The 13,187-nt window shown below is 45.4% G+C and overlaps 1 protein-coding gene and 1 non-coding gene across 2 annotated transcripts in view; one reads left to right on the forward strand and one right to left on the reverse strand.

Annotated features, from left to right (window-relative positions):
• The window catches only part of cog6 (component of oligomeric golgi complex 6), a 177,854-nt gene extending 170,929 nt beyond the window's left edge, over window positions 1–6,925 (forward strand). The window contains exons 18-19 of the mRNA XM_072477070.1: window positions 2,895–2,974; window positions 5,916–6,925. Coding sequence (XP_072333171.1) covers window positions 2,895–2,974; window positions 5,916–6,063 — 228 coding nt within the window. The 3' untranslated portion in view covers window positions 6,064–6,925. The remainder of the gene's footprint in view (window positions 1–2,894; window positions 2,975–5,915) is intronic.
• LOC140392189 (U2 spliceosomal RNA) lies at window positions 5,403–5,593 on the reverse strand. The gene has a single exon (XR_011935261.1). It is a non-coding gene; the product is annotated as a U2 spliceosomal RNA (small nuclear RNA).
• Window positions 6,926–13,187: the final 6,262 nt, after the last annotated feature.

Consider the following 13,187-nt stretch of genomic DNA (forward strand, 5'->3'; position numbering starts at 1 on the left):
ACTTATTATTCAAGAACCTGACTACCTCTGCCTTAAAGACACTCAGTAATTTGGCCTCCACAGCCTTCAGGGGCAAAGAGTTCCATAGATTCAACCACCCTCTGACTGAAGAAATTCCTCCTCACCTCTGTTTTAAAGGATCGTCCCTTTAGTCTGAGATTGTGTCCTCTGGTTCCAGATTTTCCTACTAGTGGAAACATCCTCTCCATGTCCACTCTATCCAGGCCTCGCTGTATCCTGTCAGTTTCAATCAGATCCCTCTCATCCTCCTAAACTCCAACGAGTACAGACCCAGAGTCCTCAACCGTTCCTCATACGACAAGCTCTTTACAGTATGACACATATTGAATAAAGACCACACCACACATATTTCTGATCAGCAGTTGTATTAACTGTTTGTGCTAGCTCAGTTTTGAATCATTTCACACAGATATGGTTACAGGGATAAAATTGGGATTTTGGCACATCCCCTGTCTTACAGTATCATGCAGGAATGTGTTCAGGAGCAGTGGTAAAGGTACAGTGGTTTGCCTTGCCAGTTGGCCCTGTGAGGTACTTATGAATCTCATTGTGTGATAACTGCATAGAAACATGTCTCCAAATCTATTCAGAATTGGCCAGCTTCCTTTTCACCTTGTGATGTGGCAACTGAAGCAGATACCTCTTTGACTTCCATTGAATAGTTCTTTTCTATCCCAAAATGAAGTTTTTTTGGTAATTTGCTGAAAATGGTTCAGCTACAAAGCATTCCCCATCCAAAAATAAATTACAGGAAAGCTGAGCAAAAAAAATGAAAAGGGGATGCTCCTGTGAGCCAGGTCACTATATCTGTGTCATGATTAAAATGTGTTTCCTTTGTGCTTTAAGATGGCAACAAATTTTGCTGTGACACAGATCATTACCCACCTACCCCACTCTATTTACTGTACAGCAGGCAATGTTAATGAATCACTTTCTGTGTGGAACACAGTTTTAATAATTATAAAGTCAAATATTGCCACTTAAGATGAGTAAAGTATGTTTTTATTCTCTCAGCTATCAAAAATCTAACCTAACCTCACAAAATATACAAAGCACTTGTCTAGTCATTGTGAAGAGGAAATGGCTTCAGCAACTGTGTTGTGCCATATGAGGCCATTTCCTTCCTGACGTCTCTGCTGGAATTCCAGCATGTCAACACAAAAACACTGAAGGGAAATCTGAGTTAAATAAGGTCACTCATTCTTTTACCGTGTTTACTTAATGGGGTTACCTTTTTACATGTGTAGACATTGAATGGGTTATGTTGCCTCGTTAATTGGTTCCCAAGTTTGGGAAGACAGGCATTTTTTCATGAGGATTTGACATATTTAATGCTAGTCAAAGTGGACTCCTTTCATTAGATGACAGAGGAATCAGACACTCTCATTACATTTTTGGGATCTTTGTTTGAAACCACAATGAGCTGGTGCTTTGCAGAGCTACTGAAAAAACGATGCCAAGGACAACACAAGTCCCTTCACGAGCTATACCAACTTCGGTTCCCAACTCAACTCTGGCATGTTTCTATTTACTTGTCCTTCCACTATTGAAGAGCCATGAAGGTCAGAGTTGGAGCCCTTTTCAGCATTGAAACCACCTTGCTGATTTTCCCTTAAATTGTATTTGTCACAATTTAAGTTGAAAATTGCTCAATCCTTCATCAACGAATACTTCCGCTTAAGCACTTAATGTAAATGAGGAGTTTAAAATTCAACAAGGCATATGCTATAAATTTACAAATAGCAGAAGCCCAGCTGAAGGCTGGGCATGATTGTGTTTTTGAAAAGGACATGTACCTATACAAACTCTGACTTTTAATTTTGAAAGTATGTGCTCATTACACAAGTTTCACCTTATCTCCAGAATGTGCTGTAAAGCAAACAGCAGTACGGTAAACCCATAAAAAGGTTTGAATTCTATTAACATTATAGAATCATATCTCTGCTGCATGACTCCGGAGCAAGATTGCACAAGAGAAAATAGATTACACATAAGCAATTTGTGTAATTTGTCATAGGAAAAGACAACAAACAAGGGGTCCTATTTTTAAAAAGATATTTTGAGTATTTATTTTCTCGATAGAGCTAATAAAATTGGAAAAAGTCGAGATAAGAGTGAACCTTAGTGAGTAGCGAGTTCTTCATCATTGATTTGAAGAGCTAACAATGGCTGTCTGATTGCAGTGACCAAAAGGCTGGGAGACTTGTGGGAGAATATTTGAGTCTTCCAGGGATTTGGAAGACAGCAGTTGTTGGGATATATTTTCAGGAAAAGACTGTTGAATTAATCACCTCTCACTTTCTCTGCTGGCTTAAGGGTCCCAAGTGAAATAATTTCTCACTCCCGCAACAAAATACTGGCAACAATTTACAACTGTACCAATTACAATCCGTGGCCATCACAGTAGCAACTCTAGGAATTTACAGTATTAACATTGGTGGAATAAAAATCACTCTTATGAGTTTGTGATTAGGGTACAGTAATGATGAAATAGAGGAGCTTGACACTACATCCGGGATATGAGCAGTAGTTGAGCTGGATCTCCCTGATATTGACATTGAAACTGGGAGAATGTTAATTTCCTATTATTGACATCCCTCACTCCCTGGTTCATAGAATAACAATGCACAGTAGGAGACTATATACTGCCTATGATAGCACAACAAAACTACCAACACAAATTCTCCTTCATATAGATTTTTTTTCACATATTACTTCTAATGTTATGAAATCAGTATTGATGTGAATAAGTTATTTTCCACCTATCTAGCTAAATTAAGAAAATTCAATCCTTTACTTCAGTTATTGTGAAATCATTAGTGCAAACTTCTGAATATCTATGACTAATTGAATTGGTTGAATGTGTTTTGTAGGTCCAGTTTGATCGCTATCTGTCCTCTCCAGATAGCCTATTAATGCCACAGTTGAATTTCATTTTGAGTGGAACACTAAAGTGAGTATATGTGAAAGATTCACAGCAATGTTTTGAAAATGTATTAGTACTCATGCTAATGATTTTAAGCCTTTTGGTGGGGAATGGAAATTTATGACCCAAGTGGAAAGCAGTTCACGTACACTGTTATAATATAGATAAGGCTACAAAAAAGAACCAGTACTGCAAATCAGAAATAAAAACAAAACATGCTGGAAATGCACAGCAGGTCAGCCAAAATCTGAAGGTGAAAAATAGACGAGCGATTTGAACAGGGATATTCCATATCACAAACAAAAATCTAAAACAAAGCCAAATACATAGGTATGAGCGGAGAACTGGCTAAGGTTAATTGGGCAAGTAGACTGAAAGGAATGGAGGTGAATGAACAGTGGGAAACATTTAAAAAAATAATTCAAAATATTTATTAAAAAATACATTGCTCTGAAGAACAAAAGCTCTGCAAGGTGAACTCATCCATGGCTCACTTAGGGAGTTAATGATAGTATTAGGTCAGTGGCGGGCAACCTGTGGCCCAGGGGCCACATGCGGCCTATCAGGGTTCTGAGTGCGGCCCACAAGACATTTGGTGATCGTCACCTAAGCTTAGATTTGCCATATTCTTCTGGTTTCCATCCGTGTAGCCTTTTTTCCTCTCGGTATGACTGAAGTGATACGCACATATAGCAGGGCTTGTGAAGTGAGGTGCGTGCTTATTGCACACAAAATTGACTGCGAGAGCCATGCGCTCCATCTACATCCAATCGAGCGTAAATATTTCTTCTGTTTTTACCACCTGAAATTGATGACAGTTCTAATAATATGAATGATTAAGCATTTTTTATAGCTTATGAAATATTCAATGTGTATTAATTGTATTCAATCTTATTCAAGGGTCACGGTTAGTGAACAAGCCCGATTTCAATATTACAGATCACTGAGTTGAAGGAGGGCCACTCATGCGCCCACTCACTAGCCTAGGTTGTCCATCTGTATTGGATTAAAAGATGAAACTTACAATGTTGCTAAAAAAGTAGTAACAAATCTGAGGACTTGGAGTGTTTTACAATCCAGCAAAGGGCCACCAAAAAGTTGATAAAAAGGGGGAAAAATAGAAAATAAGAGTAAACTAACCAGGAAAAGAAAAGACAGATTGTAAGAGCTTTTCTAAGTTTCTAAAAAGGAAGAGAGTAGCTAAAGATCACATTTAGAATACTGTGTGCAGTTCTGATCTCCACATTTAAGAAAGCATATGCTTGCATTGGAGGCAGTACAGTGAAGGTTCACTAAAATGGTCCCAGGGATGAGGGGGTTGTCCTATAATGAGAGGCTGAGTAAGTTGAGTTTATATTCTCCTGGAGTTTAGAAGAATAAAAAGAGATCTCATTCTTACCTACAGAATTCTGAAGGACTTGATAGAGATTGAGAGATTGTTTCCATTGGTTGGAGTATCTAAAATGTGGGGGGCACAGTGTCAGGATGAGGGGCGGGATTCTCCGCAATCAGCACAATGTCCGCCGGCCGGCGCCAAAAACGGCGCGAATCAGTCCGCCACCGCGCCGCCCCAAAGGTGCGGAATTCTCTGCATCTTGAGGGGCCGAGCCCTCACCTTGAGGGGCTAGGCCCACGCCGGACTGATTTCCGCCCCGCCAGCTGGCGCGGAAATGACTTTGCCGCGCAACGCATGCACCGGAGCGTCAGCGGCCGCTCACGGCAGCCCCGCGCATGCGCAGTGGAGGGGGTCTCTTCCGCCTCCGCCATAGTGAAGACCATGGCGAAGGCGGAAGGAAAAGAGTGCCCCCACGGCACAGGCCCCCCTGCGGATCGGTGGGCCCAGATCGTGGGCCAGGCCACCGTGGGGACACCCCCTGTGGCCAGACCGCCCCGCGCCCCCCCCCCAGGACCCCGGAGCCCGCCTGCGCCGCCTTGTCCTGCCGTTCGAAAGGTGGTTCAATCCACGCCGGCTGACGTGGGTTGACAGCGGCGGGACTTCGGCCCATCGCGGACCGGAGAATCGCCGGGGGTGGGCCCGCCGACTGGCGTGATTTCCGCCGACCGGCGCGGCGCGATTCCCGCCCCCGCCGAATCTCTGGTGGTGGAGAAGTCGGGACACGGCGGGGCGGGATTCACTCCAGCCCCCGGCGATTCTCTGACCCGGTGGGGGGTCGGAGAATCGCGCCCGAGGAGCTGATCATTTAGCACTGAGATGCAGTGAAATTACTTCATTCAAAGAGTTGTGAATCTTTGGAATTCTCCACCCAGGTGCTCCATTGTTGAATATGTTTTAGGCTGGGAAGACAGATTTTTGGTCTGTCAGAGAATTAAGGGATATTGAAAGCGGACAGGAAAATGGAGTTGAAGTCCAAGTTCACCATGATCGCATTGAATTGCATAGCGGGCTCAGTGGGCCACGTGGCCAACTCATGCTTCTATTCTTTTTTTTTCTTTTTTTGTTTGCACCGTTCCCGGAGATACTGCAATGCCGGGTCGATGCGTGGAGTGGGCGGAGCACGTCCCTATTCCACCACCCTGCTCCAAAAATCAATTTAATATATGGTCCCCAGATAAGAGACGTATCAGATATTAAACTGATAAGAACAGATACTACACTTAATCTTAGCCAAAAGGCTGAGAAGCGATTGCTGCTTATACTCTTATGGAGCTTAGAATATTCAGCTGCTGCCCGGGATCAATAGCTTGGCTCATTTAGTAAAACTAATATTCCAAAAGCAAAGGTATTACAATATTGCATAGCTGCTGGCACAATTATACCTGTATTTACCAGGATTCTGAGTGCGGCCCACAAGACGTTTGTTGATCGTCGCCTGAGCTCAGATTTGCCATATTCTTCTGGTTTTCATCCGTGTAGCCATTTTTCCTCTTGGTATAACTGAAGTCATATAGTCTGATCATACTTTGATATGATATTTCAATTTTTGACCATTTTTGCTCTAACATTCAGGGAGAAAATTTTCAAGCGATCCACAGAGCTGGTGTGTGGTGCCTACAGCAACATCTACACAGCGGTTATGAACCCAACCAATGAGTACAAGGAACCAGCAACAATCCTGCAAAGATCTCCACAACAAGTGCAGACGTTGCTGTCTTAAACAATTCCAACAGGATTAGTTCACCCCAATCACTGTACATAATGTGTTTTGTTTTCCCTCTATAATCTATCAAAATTTGCTTTGGATTTTGTTAACATGTTTCCTTTATGTATTTGCGATCAATATCCAGCTAATATCAATAACTTCATATCACAGGAGGAGAGAGAATGGATTTAATCATGATCTGATTTTCAAAACGATATGTATTTGGAGGGGAAGAGTTTTCAGATTACTATGCATCTGGTGCAATTTATACTAAAAAGTGCTTTGCACCATTTTCCTGCTACTATGCAGGTGACTCTGTGACTGGAAACATTTATGCCCTCAAAACTATACAGTTTTTTGTGTAGTTGGCATTTAATTGTCATGCTGCAATTTTGCTTCAGTACTAAACTAGCGAACGTATAATCTACGCTTGCTGTTTTATTGGGTTTTAAGTGAGGAAAGGTGTTAAACTGTACAACTACAAACTTCAACAGAATGCAAGAGACCTCATTGGCTAAAAAGGGAGGGGGAACCGTTTGCAAATTCATTGGAATATATAATGCATATGATAAAACAAAGGAAACCAAAAGAAATGGTTATATATTCCACCAGAAGAAAAAAAAAATCCTTTTCACCCAAATGATTTGGCCATTTTGTAGATGATATGCATCTTTCAAATCTCCTGTTTAAAAGTAGTGTAGAAAGAAAGACAGAAAATATATTGTGAGTAAAAGGGGCTCAATGTTCTTGTTTAAAATGGTTATCTTCAGGATTTGAAATGACAGAAGTATTTTGTATCTTGCATTAGGTGATGGTATAGTATCTGGTAAAAAATCTGCCTTAAATCTTAAATTAAAATTTTGGTTAAGCAAATACATTCGGTATTTACCCTGTCAAGTTTGTCCACAACGTTAAACAGTATTTTGAATGTCGGAATATATGACTTCATTCCTATGTTTTCCGAAGAAAGCGGAAACAGAGTTGAAGGGGCCTTCTGCAGGGGGAGGGGAAGGGCAGTGCATTTGGTGGGGGATGTTGGGGTCTTAGTTGGGAAGGACTGCGGGGGAGTTGTGGTGGTGGCATTGGAGGCGGGTGGGATTGGGGGGTTGGCAAAGACAAGAAATGGAAAAACCATTAAATCCAGCTGATATGTGCAGATAAAATGCCCGTTATTTGTCTAAATGGCAATTAATTGTCTTGCTGAAACTTTGCTTGATTAGAGGTAACAATCAAAACCAGTTTTCGTCCTTTCCAAAAGCAGTTGCTAGTTAGCACTGTTCAAGAATAAATGTCTATTTTATTTTCTCATCCTCACAGGCAATACTGGTGTGAAAAGTTTCATAACAGGAACATTTTTGTAAAAAATAAGTTTGTAAGAATATCTAAATTTATGCTAATGTCTCTATTGCCTGAGATATTTTACTCCTACAGGTAACTTGGAATTTTAAAAATTATGTCATTTTAATTTACCTTTATTTAATTTTCTGCCTTTTCATCACTATCACCTTGAAGGATGGGGCACTCTAAGCAGCAAACCTTTTTGCCGGTCCATCAGTGTAGTCCAATGACTAGCTCATGGATGATACATTTAGAATCATAGAATACGTACAGCACAGAAGGAGGCCATTCTGCCTGTCTTTTCCATGCTGGCTGTCTGCAAGAGCACAGTAGCACAGTGGTTAGCACTGTCACTTCCCGGTGCCAGGGTCCCAGGTACGATTCCCATTTGGGTCACTGCGGATTCTGCACCTTCCCGTGTCTGTGTGGGGTCCTCCGGTTTCCTCCCACAGTCCAAAGATGCGCAGGTTAGGTGGATCGACGAAGCTAAATTGCCCTTTGTGAGCAAAAAGGCTGGGTGGGATTACAGGGATAGGGTGGAGGTGTGGTCTTAGGACGGGTGCTCTTTCCAAGGGCTGGTGCAGACTCGGTGGGCCGAATGGCCTCCTTCTGCACTGTAAATTCTATGATTCTATGATCTCAGCTAGTCCCACTCTCCCTTTCCCCATTGCCCTGCATTTTTTCTGCGCAGAAAGTTTTCCTGTTCTGTTTTGAAAGCCGTGATTGAATATGCTTTCCCCACACTCTCACTCTCGGGAAATGCTTAGAGATCCAAACACTCTCTGCATACAAGGGATATTGCTCATGTTGCCGTTGGGTTCTTTTGCCATTCATCTTAAATTGGTGTCCTCCGGTTCTCGATCCTTCACCAACTGAATCCTACTAATTAAGTCATGGTTGGCACTTGGGACTCAGATTTTTGCCATCTGGCTCCAAGCCAGTGGCCCTATGGCTGAGGTAGTCCTTGCTGGACCGACAACAGGTAGCTTACCAGTAATCTGTACTGGCCAACTGTGTAGTTTTAGCTGATTTAACCTCAAACTACCCTTGCACACACTTAAGGGTTTGCGCATAAGCTAGGTGAGATGTGTTCATCCTACTTTCAAATGTGACTACACTTCACAAGTCCTTAAATGGTTGTGAAGCACTTGACTGACATCCTGAAGCTGAAGATCTGAAAGGTATAAAATAAATTAAAGCCTTTTTCTTTTACCAGGTAAGAGTGAGCACATTCTATATTCAGCAAACAGAAACTCATTTCCAAGTAGTTTGATTTTGAGACTAGATTGCTGGCTAATGCTACCAGCAACACAACATCATCTGTTAAAAGAAGTGCTGCAACATTTTAGGATAGACCGGAATTGTCAGCGTATATAATGTCATCCATCATATTGATCAAGATATTAGGCAGGATTTACCTGCCCTTCCTGCTGGTAGAATCTACAGCCGGTTTCCTGGCAGTGAGGCAACGAACCAATTAAAACGCCATAGATCTCCATGGGATCAGATTTCCGGTGGCAGCCATGGGCCGGGATTCTCCGAGCCCGCGCCAGGCTGGAGAATCGGCATTGATGCCGAAAATTCCTGCCACACCGTTCTGACACTGGCGACCGGAGAATCGGCGGCAGTCGCTGCGCGCCGGTCGGGGGCCATTGAAAGTGGCCCCCGCGGTGATTCTCCGCGGTATACCGGCCGAGTTCCACCAGCGTGGTTCACGTATGGCACCAACCGATGGGAGCTCGGATCCGTGGCTGCAGTGGTCGTCCTGATGAGGGGGCGGGGGATCAGACTCTGGGGGGGTCTCCACGACGGCCAGGCCTGCGATCGGGAGCTACCGATCAGTGGGCGCGCACGATCTGGGGGGGGGCCTACCTTCTTCCGCGCGGGCCCACTGTGTCGCTACGCCATGTTGCGCGGTGTCCGTGCGGAAAAGGCTACCACCCGCATGCGCAAACCCGTGCCGGCAGTGCAGGGCCGTGTATCGGCGAGGGAGCTGCGTGCAGCACTCCGCCGCCGTGCTGGACCCCTGTGGGCCACTGAATCGCTGGGCCAAGAGGCCTGTTGACGCCGGAGTGAAACACTCCGGTGTTTACTCCAGCGTCAATATTTAGCCGGGAATTCGGAGAATCCCGGCCCCAAGTGCGTGGTCGCCCATAAGGGGCTCCTGCGGAGCTGATTTTTGGCCCTTTTAGCCCATTTATCGGGTGCTGTGCAGATGAAAAAGTGATATAGTGGAAGAGTTAGGATTCCTCCTATGGTGTGGGATGTCTAAAGCTTGCCAGACTAGGAGTTTGCCGAGTAAAGCGCTCTCATCCGACTCAGAAAACACGGGTGGCGCAGGAGGGAAAAATATGGCAGAAGAACCTGTGGCGTCATTACCCGCTCAGTGGTCGACTGAGAAGTTGGTGGAGTTTCTGACGGGGGAATTTAGAAAGCAGACACCGGCGGTCATGGACAATCTGGCAAATCTGACTTAGCCAATTCGGGCAGCTCTGGAAAGGGTGGGACAGCGGGTTGGAGGAATAGAACTCGTCAATCAGAAGGTGGAGGAGACGATCTCGGATCATGAGGAACCAACTAGAGATCAGGCCATCCCAGACTAGGTACTGTATAATGAGAAGAGAATCATTGACAATCTGTGAGACCCCTTGGGGGTGAGTGACAATTTTTCATCAAGATGAAGAGTGAAGTAGCTGATTCTGAATCTAGGGTCCTGAATCTTTATAAAGGAAATTGCAATGGCATGAGGCGCAAGTTGGCTATGATATATTGGGAAACTTTACTTAAAGAGATGACAGTGGATAGGCAATGGCAAACGTTCAAGGAGCGCATGGGGGAACTGCAACAATTGTTTATTCCTGTCTGACACAAAAGTAAAACGGGAAAGATGGCCAATCCATGGCTTACAAGGGAAATTAGAGATAGTATTATTTCCAAGGAAGAAGCATACAAAATGTCCAAGAAAAACAATAGGGGCGAAATTCTCCCCCAACGGCGGGATGCCCGCCGTCTGGCGCCAAAGACGGCGCCAATCAGACGGGCATCGCGCCGGCAAAAAGGTGCGGAAGTCTCCGCATCTTTGGCGGCCTAGCCCCAACATTGAGGGGCGAGGCCAACGCCGGAGGGATTTCCGCCCCGCCAGCTGGCGGAAATGGCGTTTGTTGCCCCGCCAGCTGGCGCGGAAATGCGGCGCATGCGCGGGAGCGTCAGCGGCCGCTGGCAGTTTCCCAGCGCATGCGCGGGAGCGTCAGTGGCCGCTGTCAGTTTCCCGCGCATGCGCAGTGGGGAGAGTCTCTTCCGCCTCCGCCATGGTGGAGGCCGTAGCGGAGGCGGAAGGGAAAGAGTGCCCCCACGGTACAGGCCCGCCCGCGGATCGGTGGGCCCCGATCGCGGGCCAGGCCACCGTGGGGGCACCCCCCGGGGTCAGATCGCCCCGCGCCCCCCCCCCTAGGACCCCGGAGCCCGCCCACGCCGCCTGGTCCCGCCGGTAAATACCAGGTTTGATTTACGCCGGCGGGACAGGCAATTCCTGGGCGGGACTTCGGCCCATCCGGGCCGGAGAATCCAGCGGGGGGTCCCGCCAACCGGCGCGGCCGGATCCCGCCCCTGCCCAATCTCCGGGAGCGGAGACATCAGCGGGGGCGGGGGCGGGATTCACGGCGGCCAACGGCCATTCTCCGACCCGGCGGGGGGTCGGAGAATGACGCCGTAGATCTGAAGATTGGGAGCAGTTTAGAATTCAGCAAAGACAAAGGATTGATTAAGAAGGGGAAAATAGAGTATGTGAGAAAGCTTGCAGGGAACATAACAACTGACTGAAAGTTTCTATAGGTACTTGAAGACAAATATAGGTCCCTTACAGTCAGAAACAGGGAAATGTATAACGGGACAAATAAATGGCTGAGCAACTAAACACATACTTTGATTCTGTCTTCACAAATGAGGACACAAATCAGATACCAGAAATGCCGGGGATTGCAGGGTTTAGTGAGAGGAAAGAACTGAAGGAGATAAATATTAGTTGAGAAATGGTGTTGGGGAAATTGTTGGGATTGAAGGCTGATAAATCCCTAGGGCCTGATAATCTACATCCCAGAATACTTAGGGAATTTTCCTAAGTATTCCTAAGGGAATTCTCCAGATATAGTGGATGCAATGGTAGTCATCTTCCAGGATTCTATAGGCTCAAACAGTTCCTGCAGATTGGAGGGTAGCTAATGTAACTGCACTATTTAAAAAGGGAGGTGGAGAGAAAAATGGAATTATAGACCAGTCAGCCTGATGTCAGTAATGGGGAAATCTCTAGAATCCAGTGTTAAAGATTTTATAGCTGAGCACTTAGAAAATGGTGGCAGGATCGGACAGAGTCAGCATGGATTTATGAAGGGGAAATCATGCTTGACAAATCTACTAGAATTCTTTGAGGATGTACCTAGTAGAGTCGTTGACAAAGTCCCACATAAGAGATTAATGTGTAAAATTAAAGCGCATGGGATTAGGTGTGTATTGAGAAGGATAGAAAACTAGTTGGCAGGCAGGAAACAAAGAGTAGGAATTAGAGCATAGAACATACAGTGCAGAAGGAGGCCATTCAGTCTGCACCGACCCACTTAAGCCCTCACTTCCACCCTATTCCCGTAACCCAATAACCCCTCCTAACCTTTTTGGTCACTAAGGGCAATTTAGCATGGCCAATCCACCTAACCTGCACGTCTTTGGACTGTGGGAGGAAACCGGAGCACCCGGAGGAAACCCACGCAGACACGGGGAGAACGTGCAGACTCTGCACAGACAGTGACCCAGCGGGGAATCGACCCTGGTGCTGTGAAGCCACAGTGCTATCCACTTGTGCTGCCCATTAACGAGCCTTTTTCAAATTGGCAGGCAGTGGCTAGTGGGGTACTGCAGGGATCAGTGTTAGGACCCCAGCTGTTCACAATATTAATGATTTAGATGAAGGAACAAACTGTAATATCTCCAAATTTGCAGATGACACCAAGTGGGTGAGAGGGTGACCTGTGAGGGGAATGCAGAGATCCTTCAGTATGAATTGGGTAAGTTGAGTGAGTGGCCAAATTAATGGAAGACGTAGTATAATTTGGAGGAATGCGAGGTCATCCACTTTGGTAGCAAAAATGAGAAGACGGACTATTACCTGAATGGCCATAAATGAGGAGAGGGGAATGTGCAACTAGACCAGGGTGTCCTCGTACACCAGTCGCTGAAGGTATGCATGCAGGTACAGCAGACGCTAAAGAAGGCAAATGGTATGTTGGCCTTCATAATGAGAGGATTCGAGTACAGGAGCAAGAATGTCTTGCTGCAATTATACAGGACCTTGGTGAGACCACATCTGGAGTATTGTGTGCAGTTTTGGTTTCCACATCTGAGGATGAATGTTCTTACTCTGGAGAAAATGCAGCAAAGTTTTACCAGACTGATCCCTGGGATGGCAGGACTGACGTATGAGGAGAGATTGAATTGGTTAGGATTGTATTCGCTGAAGTTCAGAAGAATGAGGGAGGGTCTCGTAGAAACCTGTAAAATTCTTACATGACGCGACGGAGTAGATGCAGGAAGGATGTTGATGATGGTGGCTGTTCCAGAACCAGGGGTCACAGTCTGAGGATACGGGGTAGACCATTTAGAACAGAGATGAGAACTTTCTTCACCTGTGGTCGGCCTGTAGAATTCGTTACCACCGGAAGTAGTTGAGGCCAAAATATTGTATGTTTTCAAGAAGCAGTTAGATATAGCACTTAGGGTAAAGGGGATCAAAGGGTGTGCGGGGAAAGCAAGAT

This window comes from Scyliorhinus torazame, chromosome 15 (genome assembly GCF_047496885.1).
Source record: "Scyliorhinus torazame isolate Kashiwa2021f chromosome 15, sScyTor2.1, whole genome shotgun sequence".
NCBI classification, from domain to species: domain Eukaryota; kingdom Metazoa; phylum Chordata; class Chondrichthyes; order Carcharhiniformes; family Scyliorhinidae; genus Scyliorhinus; species Scyliorhinus torazame.